Source organism: Ylistrum balloti, unplaced genomic scaffold (assembly GCF_031769215.1).
Source record: "Ylistrum balloti isolate Yb309-2 unplaced genomic scaffold, AGI_CSIRO_Ybal_v1 Utg370138, whole genome shotgun sequence".
Classification (NCBI taxonomy): Eukaryota; Metazoa; Mollusca; class Bivalvia; order Pectinida; family Pectinidae; genus Ylistrum; species Ylistrum balloti.
The window spans coordinates 797,381-814,296 of record NW_026782146.1 but is presented as its reverse complement, the minus strand read 5'-3'; the positions used below and the strand labels follow the sequence as shown (position 1 = coordinate 814,296).

General features: G+C 35.8%; 1 protein-coding gene across 1 annotated transcript; it reads right to left on the bottom strand.

The window, feature by feature from the left end:
* Positions 1–3,815: 3,815 nt before the first annotated feature.
* On the bottom strand, positions 3,816–14,973 carry LOC132550654 (uncharacterized). Its single transcript, XM_060214746.1, has 7 exons — positions 14,798–14,973; positions 13,845–13,947; positions 13,292–13,434; positions 6,405–6,492; positions 6,077–6,171; positions 4,404–4,530; positions 3,816–3,875 (listed from the first exon to the last, which is right to left on the bottom strand). Exons 1-7 carry the CDS (start codon positions 14,971–14,973, stop codon positions 3,816–3,818), a joined length of 792 nt encoding a protein of 263 aa, XP_060070729.1.
* Between the last annotated feature and the right edge of the window lie 1,943 nt (positions 14,974–16,916).

The window sequence follows — 16,916 nt, the reverse complement described above, 5'->3', positions numbered from 1 at the left end:
TACTACAAGGGACATTGGGGGAAAACAAGAATGTATGTCAAGAGGTGATTAAAAAGTCCCTACTACTAGGGACATTGGGGGAAAACAAGAATGTATGTCAAGAGGTGATTAAAAAGTCCCTACTACAAAAAGTCCCTTCTACAAAGTACATTGGGGTATATACAAGGATGTATGGCAAAAGATGATTCAGTATACCTACCGCAAGGGTTTTGGGAAAATAAGAGGAAGTGTGGCAAATGATTGATAGAATTTTACTTGGGTCTGTTCCTTGAACAGTGTCAGTTCAATTCGGGTGAAGAATTGCCAAACTCCTACACAAGGGTTGTGATATGCCAGCTTGAGAGAGGAACCCATGTTTGATTAGTTTTCTCCTATGCTTAGAAAAATGACAAACTGTAAGTTTTTGAGAAACCTGTTTATCGCGCCACCATCAATGTCCCATTAAATGTGCACCGAAATCGATGACAATGCGACATGGTTATGCAACATAAAACGATTTACCAATTGCCAATCTACCCAATTGCGATTAGCGTCATCGCGAGTGTTTGCTGGGTTATTTTTCCTACCTAGAGAAAATACATATTTTCTCTCATTTCTAACGTCATATCACTGGTCTTTCCACGGCAATACACCCAAGTTCACTGTTCTTGTATTACACATCCATCCATACATATACAGGCACCTGCGTTTAGAACTATGACGTGTCCCTTCCCATGTGACGTCATCGGTTGTACAATGTATACAGATTTGTGTACGAACAGTTATTTACATTTACTTTTCATAGGACACATTTTGTTTGCCAAATCTAGGTGCGGATAAATCATTTTCTACGTCAATTTATCGATCAATTGTATGATAAAAGAATATAATGTTTTATGTGATATGACATCCTTAGTATATTGTCGACGATTTTGTGTTTTTTTTCTCAATATTTTGAAACGAGAGTAAAAACTCTATTTTGATATGTCTGGGTGAAGTATGGGATATTTCACCGTCGAGGGCATGAAATGTGAAATCTTCGACAAAGCCTCGGCCTCTACAACGACTCTGGTGTTACGACATTTTGTGACCAATCTTGTGGAATATCCTTACCCTACACTCCGACATATATATTGTATGAAAGAGTCTCATAAATATAACCGGAATGCATTTGCGGAGTATGGGAAACAAAGTGTCACGTGCAGGTCATTGCGATTCACACGTGAAGAAATAGTTTGGGTATATGATACTGTTGGATTTGTAAGTCGTAGTTACAAGTTAAACTGAAAGCTCAGAACATTAGAATATCCATGGAATGTATGACAAAATCCAACGTTTTTTAAATGCCATTTTCCGAAGGGAAGGTTCGATATACGTGTCTTTACGCTTCAAGTTTTTCGACAATTTCAGAATTGTATGTACATTGGAGTGCTTTTTGTATTAATTTATACTACTGACACAAATGAATTCCATGTTTTAATATGAATTTGCTATACATAATTAATAGATATGGTATTTGCTAAATAAGTAACAAAACAGCATTATACGATTGTTTCGTCTTTCAAGGACGCATAATCATTCCCAGAGGCAAAAATTGATACCCTGAAGGAATAAGTTGGACCGCTTAGTGGGCGGGCGTATCTCTATTCCACACCAACTCTAGGTACTAATGAGCAAAACGCTTGAATCAAATGTCTGTTCGCACGCGTTCTATTTTAACGCGATATATTCCGAGAGAGATCGTAGATACGCGTATTTGTTGGGTCCGCGTTATGATTACCTTACTGTCCGTTAGTATGTCCCCTTTTGAAGTAATTATATAAATCTGAGATGTAAGTACTTTGTCCTTCATTGTCTATTTTTGTTTTGGGTGAAATACCAGTCATAATTGTGGAATCGTGAGCTTTGTAAAACAATGTCTCCAATCTATTTCGAATTGTTTGTTTGTATTTGTGTTACCCATTTTCAATAAAAACAACAACAACACATTATTTTGATGTGTTCGCGTCTTGTACTGATTGGTTGATGACATTTCATATTAGCGTGAAATGTATTATTCCTAACATACAAATTTTGCTTGAATTACAGAATATTTATTGTGACATCAGAAAATATTACTTTTATCCTTATGATGATCGATGCTATTTAATTTCGTATTTCACTTTATCCTGATAACGAAAATACGTGTATAGATTAAATGATTTAGATAACATTAGCAGTATATCCCCTGTTTTGTTCTGATTGTCCATGGAACAGCTATTCCTGTTTCCTGTATTCCTGAAAGTTTTGTGAGGAGAAAATGGACCGATTCTGATACTGATTCGTGTAACACAATATAGTACATCTGATTTCACAGAGGAAAGTATACATCGCCGGCCAGTTTGTTGGTGAAAGTGTTACAAGTCTGTTCTGTTCGTGAGAGACACCAGGGACATGGGCGTGTAAAACCCTGCAAGGTAGCCATTGCATCCTCGATAATCTATAGGGACTATGGTCATTTTTGCTCTCTGCACCCCTGTAACAACATGTCCTGACAAAATTGAATGCAATAAAGAAATTGGATTGGTTCCGGAGGAAAAAAACTGACCAATCATAGGCTGATACGCTTCTTTTTAAGATCAGAAAGGAGCGAAAACCAACTTCAAAGCCAGTACCGTTATGCGTTCGATGCACACCATAGAATCAAACCAATCTTTTCGTCTTGTTCACAAGGTGTCGCAAACGAAACCTTCAAAATCGACATGACATATTACAAGGGTGCAGAGAGCGAAAGTGACCGTAACCCCTGGAGTGTCAAGGATGGTCCACAGGTGCAGAAAGAGAAAGTGATCGTAACCCCTGGAGTATCGAGGATGGTTCCAGAGAGCGAAAGTGATCGTGACCCCTGGAGTATCGAGGATGGTTCCAGGGGTGTAGAGAGCGAAAGTGATCGTGACCCCTGGAGTATCGAGGATGGTTCCAGGGGTGTAGAGAGTGAAAGTGATCGTAACCCCTGGAGTATTGAGGTTGGTTCGAGGGGTACAGAGAGCGAAAGTGATTGTAACCCCTGAAGTATCGGGGACATGTTCCAGCGGTGCAGAGAGCGAAAGTGATTGTAACCCCTGGAGTATCGAGGATGGTTCCAGGGGTGCAGAGAGTGAAACAGATCGTAACCTCTGGAGTATCGAGGATGGTTCCAGGGGTGCAGAGAGCGAAACAGATCGTAACCTCTGGAGTATCAAGGATGGTTCCAGGGGTGTAGAGAGCGAAGGAGATCGTAACCCCTCTAGTATCGAGGATGGTTCCAGGGGTGCAGAGAGCGAAACAGATCGTAACCTCTGGAGTATCGAAGATGGTTCCAGGGGTGTAGAGAGTGAAAGTGATCGTAACCCCTGGAGTATCGAAGATGGACAAACATTTTAAGCACAAATGGACGAGAATAGTGATCTGTAGAAACCATAAGTTGTAGAAATATTAAGCTTTACTTTTCTTCCTTTTGGACTTTTTGAATGTTTTCTCTGACGATGGTGCTTCAATGGATCGCCGTCCTCATTTTAATTCGACTTTGCGAGAACGTAGCGACTGATTAACGAATGGTATGTTTGTAATGAATTTAAGAGTTCCTCAGTTTTGCTTTTTCTGCCCGCTCTTTGATATTTACATGAATTATAAGAATGTGTTACCGAAATTCTTCCTTTTGGATGCTGTCGGTAAAGTGGAGACCACGATCAGACTGAAATCAATCCATATGTTCAACTGAATAAGTCTATACCTGATGTTTGGAATATGTAAACAAATATGATTTGGTATAGTACATTCGCTTCCTGTTGAGAGACACTGACCACCATTTCCCACTGTTAGATGTCTCTGTAGCCTTCAGGCATCCGACCTCTCGTGAAAACGAACAGAAACCCATCCTAAAAAAAATTACAGTTAGTTTCAAACTTTGTGATTCTTCGACAATTTTGTTGACAATCGCCTTAACGACTTGAATGTGAGCTATAAAGGCATGGTTATGGTACATATATGACAAAACATACATATTTAACATATGAGCCGATAGTTCATTTACCAAACCTATAAATACATTTCATTGCAGAGGGGGAAACAAAGCGCCATATTTAAATAATTACTTCCCGGTAAGTCTCGGTAATTTCCGCCATAAAGACACATGATTTTAGATGTTTAAATACCTGTCTTTATAAGTCCCGGTAATTTCCGCCATAAAGACACATAAGTTTAGATGTTTAAGTACTTAACTTTATAAGTACCGGTAAAATCCGCCATAAAGACACATGATTTTACATGTTTAAATACCTGTCTTTATATGTCCCGGTAATTTCCGCCATAAAGACACATGATTTTAGATGTTTAAATACCTGCCTTTATAAGTCCCGGTAACATCCGCCATAAAGACACATGATTTTAGATGTTTAAATACCTGCCTTTATAAGTCCCGGTAACATCCGCCATAAAGACACATTTGGAATCTTTTCCATTCCGGCATTCTTTTTATATAACGTGTTATAACTCACACCACCGATGACGTACACCAGAAGTAACACTAGTACCCTAAAGTCAAAACAACGCTAACATTTCAACATAATAAAGATGCTATTTGGTTAAGGGTGTTAGATGAATCTTTTGTGCAATTTTCAAAATAAGCTGTAGGATACAATTATTACAATGGTCCTATTAAAAGTTAAGCTGTAGGATACAATTATCACAATAGTCCTATTTATATTTAAGCTGTAGGATACAATTATCACAATAGTCCTATTGATATTTAAGCTGTAGGATACAATTATCACAATAGTCCTATTGATATTTAAGCTGTAGGATACAATTATCACAATAGTCCTATTGATATTTAAGCTGTAGGATACAATTATCACAAAGTCATATTGATATTTAAGCTGTAGGATACAATTATCACAATAGTCCTATTTATATTTAAGCTGTAGGATACAATTATCACAATAGTCCTATTGATATTTAAGCTGTAGGATACAATTATCACAATAGTCCTATTTATATTTAAGCTGTAGGATACAATTATCACAATAGTCCTATTGATATTTAAGCTGTAGGATACAATTATCACAATAGTCCTATTTATATTTAAGCTGTAGGATACAATTATCACAATAGTCCTATTTATATTTAAGCTGTAGGATACAATTATCACAATAGTCCTATTGATATTTAAGCTGTAGGATACAATTATCACAATAGTCCTATTGATATTTAAGCTGTAGGATACAATTATCACAAAGTCATATTGATATTTAAGCTGTAGGATACAATTATCACAATAGTCCTATTTATATTTAAGCTGTAGGATACAATTATCACAATAGTCCTATTGATATTTAAGCTGTAGGATAAAATTATCACAAAGTCCTATTGATATTTAAGCTGTAGGATACAATTATCACAAAGTCATATTGATATTTAAGCTGTAGAATTACGCATAATATATATAAAAGTCGAAATCATCTATATTACGTTTGTGTCTTAAATCAGAAGTTTACATGCTGCAGTAGAAATTAAACTTTTAATCGTATCGAAAATACTTGTACATATCATTGATGTTCACGTATAAAGATAAAGTGGACACAACAACGAGTCAATCAAAACACATTTATTGCCTGAATGAATTCAAATTAGAGTGCACTTAGTATTAAATGTGTGACTAACATAACGTTAAGTCATGATAGGCATTTATTTTAGTCAGTTTTAATTGTTGTTAGTAAAGTGAATAATTATTCTGAGACGACCATACAATTGTCATTATTTTCGGATTTTCTTATAATTATCCCTGAAAACATTAAAACAGTAAAACATTCTTAAACATAACATTTTAAACAAAGAAAGCCCACTTTAAGTACTTTTGGAGGGTTGACAGAAACCTACCGTCTCAGATAATAGTTTAAAATGGAAAAATAATCATGATACAAACTTCAGTTCTTTGAAAAATACCTGTACATTCCAACATTTTATCTAACCAATAAGTTATGTTCTGCAAAGTGTCGGCTTAAATAGATTCTTAACACCAGACAAAATATTTACGTTCAGCCCACCGAGAAAACTATATGGAGTAAATTGTTTTACTTACGACAAACAAATTATTGTTCCCACAGAGAACGGCTCTTCCGTATCCTCGTCGGTATTGTCTCCGTAACATGTGTATTTACTATGGAGCTCAAAGTGCTGTTAGATATAGAAAAAGCAATCGGTAAAAATTGTCTTCCTTTGTCGTGTGTGTTTTAAAGTCAGTATATCCTTTGATAAAACAAGTGTCGTATACACCTGTGTTGATAGGTATAACTGATGAAGTAAATATTTATCTAAAACATAAAATCAGTCTGATTTAAACAATACAATATTACTTTGTGTACTTATGATGTTTCCATAATACATTACTGGAAAAAAATCATGCTTACAAATTCACCACTTCCGGGTTCAAGTTCAAAAAGAGGCACGAACTTCCCATCCTCTGTCTGGTCGCAAAAGAGGGCGATATGAGAACTCCTACAACAGAACAACTGCTCAATCTAGGACAGAATGTCATATCACTTGGTAGGTATATAAAATTTACAGATATTGTAGACATGTTTTAATGGAGTACCATAAAAGAAAGGTAGTTTTGATCGCTGTTAAATGTTGTATTGTTTGATGATATATGTATATATACATTGTTTTGCTGCAATATTGAATTTTGATCTAGGATATTTTACTTATGTTTGATAGAACCAGCTAGATTCAAAATAAATATGTAGACATAATACAGAAACAAACGGGAGTGCGATCTCTTTATAAACAGCTTCTGAAAATCTGGAGTCAAGTTTAGATGGTAGAATTAACCAGTTCTAACTGTCAAGAGAGCTCATCTGTATGTCGGCTCAGTACCGTAACAATGGTATTTTTTGTGGTGACTGGTACTTAAACGTAAAGCCATGTACTGTATATGTCTATTTCTTTTTAAAGATTATGGCAAGGTGACAAGCATGACGTCGGCAAACGAAATTTGTAGAAGAAAATGTAGGTTATTGAACAAAGTTTATTGGCATTTATTCTATTGTCTGGAATTTACTAAGAAATAAAGGACGGAAATGCTTTGATACTCTTTGATGTTATTAATTGAGCCTCCTTGTTACATGGAGGTGGCAGAAACAAGACCGGAAAAACGGCACAAACGGCAGAAAGATTAACTCGGGAATTTTAAAAACGGGACAAAAAGAAGAAAGATTAACTCAGGAATTTTAAAAACGGGACAAACAGAAGAAAGATTCGCTCAGGAATTTTAAAAACGGGACAAACAGAAGAAAGATTCGCTCAGGAATTTTAAAAACGGGACAAACGGAAGAAAGATTTACCCAGGAATTTTAAAAACGGGACAAACAGAAGAAAGATTCGCTCAGGAATTTTAAAAACGGCACAAACAGAAGAAAGATTAACTCAGGAATTTTAAAAACGGCACAAACAGAACAAAGATTCGTCAAGGAATTTTAAAAACAGGACAAACAGAACAAAGATTTACCCAGGAATTTTAAAAACGGGACAAACAGAAGAAAGATTCGCTCAGGAATTTTAAAAACGGCACAAACAGAAGAAAGATTCACTCAGGAATTTTAAAAACGGCACAAACAGAAGAAAGATTTACCCAGGAATTTTAAAAACGGCACAAACAGAACAAAGATTCGTCAAGGAATTTTAAAAACGGGACAAACAGAAGAAAGATTTACCCAGGAATTTTAAAAACGGCACAAACAGAAGAAAGATTCGCTCAGGAATTTTAAAAACGGCACAAACAGAAGAAAGATTCACTCAGGAATTTTAAAAACGGCACAAACAGAAGAAAGATTCACTCAGGAATTTTAAAAACGGCACAAACAGAAGAAAGATTTACCCAGGAATTTTAAAAACGGCACAAACAGAACAAAGATTCGTCAAGGAATTTTAAAAACAGGACAAACAGAACAAAGATTCGTCAAGGAATTTTAAAAACAGGACAAACAGAAGAAAGATTTACCCAGGAATTTTAAAAAGGGGCATAAACGGTAGAAATATAACCTCGGGAATTTTAAAAACGGGACAAATAGAAGAAAGATTCTTCAAGAAATTTTTAAAAAGGCACAAACAGAACAAAGATTCGCTCAGGAATTTTAAAAACTGGACAAACAGAAGAAAGATTCTTCAAGAAATTTTAAAAACGGCACAAACAGAACAAAGATTCGCTCAGGAATTTAAAAAACGGGACAAACAGAAGAAAGATTCTTCAAGAAATTTTAAAAACGGCAAAAACAGAAGAAATATTCGCTCAGGAATTTTAAAAACGGCACAAACAGAAGAAAGATTCGCTCAGGAATTTTAAAAACGGGACAAACAGAAGAAAGATTCGCTCAGGAATTTTAAAAAAGGGACAAACAGAAGAAAGATTCGCTCAGGAATTTTAAAAAAGGGACAAACAGAAGAAAGATTCGCTCAGGAATTTTAAAAACGGCACAAACAGAAGAAAGATTTACCCAGGAATTTTAAAAACGGCAAAAACAGAAGAAATATTCGCTCAGGAATTTTAAAAACGGCACAAACAGAAGAAAGATTCGCTCAGGAATTTTAAAAACGGGACAAACAGAAGAAAGATTCGCTCAGCAATTTTAAAAAAGGGACAAACAGAAGAAAGATTCGCTCAGGAATTTTAAAAACGGGACAAACAGAAGAAAGATTCGCTCAGGAATTTTAAAAAAGGGACAAACAGAAGAAAGATTCGCTCAGGAATTTTAAAAAAGGGACAAACAGAAGAAAGATTCGCTCAGGAATTTTAAAAACGGCACAAACAGAAGAAAGATTTACCCAGGAATTTTAAAAAAGGGCATAAACGGTAGAAATATTACCTCGGGAATTTTTAAACGGCACAAAAAGAACAAAGATTTACCCAGGAATTTTAAAAAAGGGCATAAACGGTAGAAATATTACCTCGGGAATATTTAAACGGCACAAAAAGAAGAAAGATTCGCTCAGGAATTTTAAAAACGGCACAAACAGAACAAAGATTCGCTCAGGAATTTTAAAAACGGGACAAACAGAAGAAAGATTCACTCAGGAATTTTAAAAATGGGACAAACAGAAGAAAGATTCACTCAGGAATTTTAAAAAAAAAGGGCATAAACGTAGAAATATTACCTCGGGAATTTTTAAACGGCACAAAAAGAAGAAAGATTCGCTCGGGAATTTTAAAAACGGGACAAACAGAACAAAGATTCGCTCAGGAATTTTAAAAAGGGCATAAACGGTAGAAATATTACCTCAGGAATTTTTAAACGGCACAAAAAGAAGAAAGATTCGCCTAGGAATTTTAAAAACGGGACAAACAGAAGAAAGATTCACTCAGGAATTTTAAAAACGGCACAAACAGAACAAAGATTCGTCCAGGAATTTTAAAAACAGGACAAACAAAAGAAAGATTCACTCAGGAATTTTAAAAACGGCACAAACAGAACAAAGATTCGTCAAGGAATTTTAAAAACAGGACAAACAGAAGAAAGATTTACCCAGGAATTTTAAAAAGGGGCATAAACGGTAGAAATATTACCTCGGGAATTTTAAAAACGGGACAAATAGAAGAAAGATTCTTCAAGAAATTTTAAAAAAGGCACAAACAGAACAAAGATTCGCTCAGGAATTTTAAAAACGGCACAAACAGAAGAAAGATTCTTCAAGAAATTTTAAAAACGGCACAAACAGAACAAAGATTCGCTCAGGAATTTTAAAAACGGGACAAACAGAAGAAAGATTCTTCAAGAAATTTTAAAAACGGCAAAAACAGAAGAAATATTCGCTCAGGAATTTTAAAAACGGCACAAACAGAACAAAGATTCGCTCAGGAATTTTAAAAACGGGACAAACAGAAGAAAGATTCGCTCAGGAATTTTAAAAAAGGGACAAACAGAACAAAGATTCGCTCAGGAATTTTAAAAACGGGACAAACAGAAGAAAGATTCGCTCAGGAATTTTAAAAACGGCACAAACAGAACAAAGATTCGCTCAGGAATTTTAAAAACGGGACAAACAGAAGAAAGATTCTTCAAGAAATTTTAAAAACGGCACAAACAGAACAAAGATTCGCTCAGGAATTTTAAAAACGGGACAAACAGAAGAAAGATTCTTCAAGAAATTTTAAAAACGGCACAAACAGAACAAAGATTCGCTCAGGAATTTTAAAAACGGGACAAACAGAAGAAAGATTCTTCAAGAAATTTTAAAAACGGCAAAAACAGAAGAAATATTCGCTCAGGAATTTTAAAAACGGGACAAACAGAAGAAAGATTCTTCAAGAAATTTTAAAAACGGCACAAACAGAACAAAGATTCGCTCAGGAATTTTAAAAACGGGACAAACAGAAGAAAGATTCTTCAAGAAATTTTAAAAACGGCACAAACAGAACAAAGATTCGCTCAGGAATTTTAAAAACGGGACAAACAGAAGAAAGATTCTTCAAGAAATTTTAAAAACGGCACAAACAGAACAAAGATTCGCTCAGGAATTTTAAAAACGGGACAAACAGAAGAAAGATTCGCTCAGGAATTTTAAAAACGGGACAAACAGAAGAAAGATTCTTCAAGAAATTTTAAAAACGGGACAAACAGAAGAAAGATTCTTCAAGAAATTTTAAAAACGGCACAAACAGAACAAAGATTCGCTCAGGAATTTTAAAAACGGGACAAACAGAAGAAAGATTCGCTCAGGAATTTTAAAAACGGGACAAACAGAAGAAAGATTCTTCAAGAAATTTTAAAAACGGCACAAACAGAAGAAAGATTCTTCAAGAAATTTTAAAAACGGCACAAACAGAACAAAGATTCGCTCAGGAATTTTAAAAACGGCACAAACAGAAGAAAGATTCTTCAAGAAATTTTAAAAACGGCACAAACAGAACAAAGATTCGCTCAGGAATTTTAAAAACGGGACAAACAGAAGAAAGATTCTTCAAGAAATTTTAAAAACGGCACAAACAGAACAAAGATTCGCTCAGGAATTTTAAAAACAGGACAAACAGAAGAAAGATTCTTCAAGAAATTTTAAAAACGGCACAAACAGAACAAAGATTCGCTCAGGAATTTTAAAAACGGCACAAACAGAAGAAAGATTCTTCAAGAAATTTTAAAAACGGCACAAACAGAACAAAGATTCGCTCAGGAATTTTAAAAACGGCACAAACAGAAGAAAGATTCTTCAAGAAATTTTAAAAACGGCACAAACAGAACAAAGATTCGCTCAGGAATTTTAAAAACGGGACAAACAGAAGAAAGATTCTTCAAGAAATTTTAAAAACGGCACAAACAGAACAAAGATTCGCTCAGGAATTTTAAAAACGGGACAAACAGAAGAAAGATTCTTCAAGAAATTTTAAAAACGGCAAAAACAGAAGAAATATTCGCTCAGGAATTTTAAAAACGGCACAAACAGAACAAAGATTCGCTCAGGAATTTTAAAAACGGGACAAACAGAAGAAAGATTCGCTCAGGAATTTTAAAAACGGGACAAACAGAAGAAAGATTCTTCAAGAAATTTTAAAAACGGGACAAACAGAAGAAAGATTCTTCAAGAAATTTTAAAAACGGCACAAACAGAACAAAGATTCGCTCAGGAATTTTAAAAACGGGACAAACAGAAGAAAGATTCTTCAAGAAATTTTAAAAACGGCACAAACAGAACAAAGATTCGCTCAGGAATTTTAAAAACAGGACAAACAGAAGAAAGATTCTTCAAGAAATTTTAAAAACGGCACAAACAGAACAAAGATTCGCTCAGGAATTTTAAAAACGGCACAAACAGAAGAAAGATTCTTCAAGAAATTTTAAAAACGGCACAAACAGAACAAAGATTCGCTCAGGAATTTTAAAAACGGGACAAACAGAAGAAAGATTCTTCAAGAAATTTTAAAAACGGCACAAACAGAACAAAGATTCGCTCAGGAATTTTAAAAACGGGACAAACAGAAGAAAGATTCGCTCAGGAATTTTAAAAACGGGACAAACAGAAGAAAGATTCTTCAAGAAATTTTAAAAACGGGACAAACAGAAGAAAGATTCTTCAAGAAATTTTAAAAACGGCACAAACAGAACAAAGATTCGCTCAGGAATTTTAAAAACGGGACAAACAGAAGAAAGATTCTTCAAGAAATTTTAAAAACGGCACAAACAGAACAAAGATTCGCTCAGGAATTTTAAAAACAGGACAAACAGAAGAAAGATTCTTCAAGAAATTTTAAAAACGGCACAAACAGAACAAAGATTCGCTCAGGAATTTTAAAAACGGCACAAACAGAAGAAAGATTCTTCAAGAAATTTTAAAAACGGCACAAACAGAACAAAGATTCGCTCAGGAATTTTAAAAACGGCACAAACAGAAGAAAGATTCTTCAAGAAATTTTAAAAACGGCACAAACAGAACAAAGATTCGCTCAGGAATTTTAAAAACGGGACAAACAGAAGAAAGATTCTTCAAGAAATTTTAAAAACGGCACAAACAGAACAAAGATTCGCTCAGGAATTTTAAAAACGGGACAAACAGAAGAAAGATTCTTCAAGAAATTTTAAAAACGGCAAAAACAGAAGAAATATTCGCTCAGGAATTTTAAAAACGGCACAAACAGAACAAAGATTCGCTCAGGAATTTTAAAAACGGGACAAACAGAAGAAAGATTCGCTGAGGAATTTTAAAAACGGGACAAACAGAAGAAAGATTCGCTCAGGAATTTTAAAAAAGGGACAAACAGAAGAAAGATTCGCTCAGGAATTTTAAAAACGGCACAAACAGAACAAAGATTTACCCAGGAATTTTAAAAAAGGGCATAAACGGTAGAAATATTACCTCGGGAATTTTTAAACGGCACAAAAAGAAGAAAGATTCGCTCAGGAATTTTAAAAACGGCACAAACAGAAGAAAGATTTACCCAGGAATTTTAAAAAAGGGCATAAACGTAGAAATATTACCTCGGGTATTTTTAAACGGCACAAAAAGAACAAAGATTCGCTCAGGAATTTTGAAAAAGGGACAAACAGAAGAAAGATTCACTCAGGAATTTTAAAAACGGGACAAACAGAAGAAAGATTTACCCAGGAATTTTAAAAACGGCACAAACAGAAGGAAGATTCGCCCAGGAATTTTAAAAACGGCATAAACGGTAGAATGATTCGCCCAGGAATTAACAAAGACTCAAACGGGAGAAAGGTTCGCTCAGGAATTAGAAAAAACACAATCGGTAGGAAGGTTCGCTCAGGAATTAAAAAAGACACGAATAGGAGAAAGGTTCGCTGAGGAATTTTACCGTTGGATTGTTGGTGTGCCCGGGTCAATATGTTGGTAGGACACCACTACCTGTCCGGCATCGTTTGTGGAGAATACAGCTGAATCAGTCGTTCCCAGATTGAAGTAAATGGCCAGTGGTGGCGCCAGATGGATGTGACAAACCTTCAGATATTGATAAAATTTTCATGTTCACACGAAGTTTATTGAAATATAAAAGACATACAGCCAATCTTACCGTTACACACCGGCTGTTTTTGATGGACGATTATCTCCCTTTTTAAGCGTGGGACATCAACCTTATGTTATAAGAACTGTATCTGATACTGAATTGTAACTTATTTCGCACAATCATAGCTTTAGCCTTTGAATTGAGCTTCTCTCCATGTAAGAAAGGTAATTGGTTTTGCTACAAGTTATGAAAAACAAAAAAACAGGATCTTTAAAATGATCGGTGGGACGCTAATTTTAGAGAGTAACCCTGTAAAAATTAAATTAAACGGTTAAACATTACACTGGAGTAAAAACCACTTTCTACATCAATCATTTCTTTCCTATAAAGCTTTATTACTTACAGCCACACCTTCACACGTTGAACTGGACGGCTGTATAAAATCCACACACGGGTTCCAGGAAAACATATCATCACCGCCAGGGGTTACAGGTACATCGTAAAATCTAAAACATATCATCACCGCCAGGTGTTACAGGTACATCATCTAAAACAGATCATCACCGTCAGGTGTTACAGGTACATCATCTAAAACAGATCATCACCGCCAGGTGTTACAGGTACATCATCTAAAACAGATCATCACCGTCAGGTGTTACATGTACATCATCTAAAACAGATCATCACCGTCAGGTGTTACAGGTACATCATCTAAAACAGATAATCACCGTTAGGTGTTACAGGTACATCATCTAAAACAGATCATCACCGTCAGGTGTTACAGGTACATCATCTAAAACAGATCATCACCGCCAGGTGTTACATGTACATCATCTAAAACAGATCATCACCGTCAGGTGTTACAGGTACATCGTAAAATCTAAAACAGATCATCACCGCCAGGTGTTACAGGTACATCATCTGAAACAGATCATCACCGTCAGGTGTTACAGGTACATCGTAAAATCTAAAACAGATCATCACCGCCAGGAGTTACAGGTACATCATCTAAAACAGATAATCACCGCCAGGTGTTACAGGTACATCATCTAAAACAGATCATCACCGTCAGGTGTTACAGGTACATCATCTAAAACAGATCATCACCGCCAGGTGTTACAGGTACATCCTCTAAAACAGATCATCACCGTCAGGTGTTACAGGTACATCGTAAAATCTAAAACAGATCATCATCGTCAGGTGTTACAAGTACATTTGTAACATTATATAACATTTTTCTGTATAAAAAGAATGTAATCATTTATCTGATATTTGATGCCCATAGTGAGAATAATTTCTCTGGGACCATGGAGGAATATGCAGCTGACACAGTCTATAGTATATATAGTTACGTACCTTGGTGTGTTTACATCAGTACTTGATAACGGTGACAGGTCTATCGTTGTACCGTCAGAGAATTGACAAGAACACGAACTGATCTGTACACATTCCTCTTCTTTAGCGATCCCAGTAGTACATCTGATCAGAATCACCAATATTAAACATAAAGTCTGCGTCAATGACTTGGCCATTCCTCTTGTATTATAATTATTTATACAACAGTCCTATACCCATGTTTTGTATTCCACGTTCACCTGTGATAACAATATGAAACTGATAACTGTATATATTGTATGTAGATAAGTTAATCACGCTAACTTATCGGATATCCATATAAATGATATAATTAGATTCCATACTAAATTTGTACCTGTTATATGTACAATAAAATTCACTAGGTTCATTGGATCCCGACATTGATTTTTCATTTGTTTTTGTTATATTGATAATGCGATGGGTATGGACATGCAGGCTGAAATGCAGTAAATGTGACACGTGTAATGCTATTTTAGTTGTACATTTTCGTAGGATTAAAGACTACTTAAAACGAACATAAGAATTAACTATACAGACAAGTGTCCTAATCGTATTCAATAGATTTCACAACTTCAAATATAGGACGTTTTTAAAGAATATCAAGTAGGTGTATATACCTCCTGCTAATACAGTATAGCGATTTGTTACAACATCACGGCATCAGTTTTACTCAACCCCTGCTACTACTACAAGACGGCGATTTGTTACAACATCATGGCATCAGTTTTACTCGACCCCTGCTACTACTACAAGACGGTGAATTGTTACAACATCCCGTCATCAGTTTGAATCTATCCCTGCTACTACTACAAGACGGTGATTTGTTACAACCTCACGTCATCAGTTTTACTTTCCCCCTACTACTACTACTACTACTACTACAAGACGGTGAATTGTTACATCACATCAGTTTTACTCTCCCCCTACTACTACTACCAAACGGTGAATTGTTACAACATCACGTCATCAGTTTTACTCTCCCCCTGCTACTACTACAAGACGGTGAATTGTTACAACATCACGTCATCAGTTGGACTCTATACCTGCTACTACTACAAGACGGTGAATTGTTACAACATCACGTCATCAGTTGGACTCTATACCTGCTACTACAAGACGGTGAATTGTTACAACATCACGACATCAATTTTACTCTATCCCTGCTACTACTACAAGACGGTGAATTGTTACATCACGCCGTCAGTTTGACTCTCTCCCTGCTACTACTACAAGACGGTGAATTGTTACATCACGTCATCAGTTTTACTCTCCCCCTGCTACTACTACAAGACGGTGAATTGTTACATCACGTCATCAGTTTGACTCTCCCCCTGCTACTACTACAAGACGGTGAATTGTTACATCACGTCATCAGTTTTACTCTATACCTACTACTACAAGACGGTGAATTGTTACATCACGTCATCAGTTTTACTCTCCCCCTGCTACTACTACAAGACGGTGAATTGTTACATCACGTCATCAGTTTGACTCTCCCCCTGCTACTACTACAAGACGGTGAATTGTTACATCACGTCATCAGTTTTACTCTATACCTGCTACTACAAGACGGTGAATTGTTACATCACGTCATCAGTTTTACTCTCCCCCTGCTACTACTACAAGACGGTGAATTGTTACATCACGTCATCAGTTTTACTCTCCCCCTACTACTACTACAAGACGGTGAATTGTTACAACATCACGTCATCAGTTTGACTCTCCCCCTGCTACTACTACAAGACGGTGAATTGTTACAACATCACGTCATCAGTTGGACTCTATACCTGCTACTACTACAAGACGGTGAATTGTTACAACATCACGTCATCAGTTGGACTCTATACCTGCTACTACTACAAGACGGTGAATTGTAACAACCTCACGTCATCAGTTTTACTCTCCCCCTGCTACTACAAGACGGTGAATTGTAACATCATTGTAATGTGTTACCTGTATGATACAGTATCAGTTACGTCCCCTACTGTAATGTATTACCTGTATGATACAGTATCAGTTACGTCCCCTACACTACTGTAATGTATTACCTGTATGATACAGTATCAGTTACGTCCCTCATACTACTGTAATGTATTAC

Bases quoted from the DNA above. Each gene is read 5' to 3' on its own strand.
- LOC132550654 (XM_060214746.1), bottom strand. From the start codon at position 14,973: ATGGCCAAGTCATTGACGCAGACTTTATGTTTAATATTGGTGATTCTG. The intron at 13,435-13,844 runs GTAAGTAATAAA...CAATATCTGAAG, and splicing joins CAACGTGTGAAGGTGTGGCT to GTTTGTCACATCCATCTGGC. The intron at 4,531-6,076 runs GTAAGTAAAACA...TTTTGACTTTAG, and splicing joins GGAACAATAATTTGTTTGTC to GGTACTAGTGTTACTTCTGG.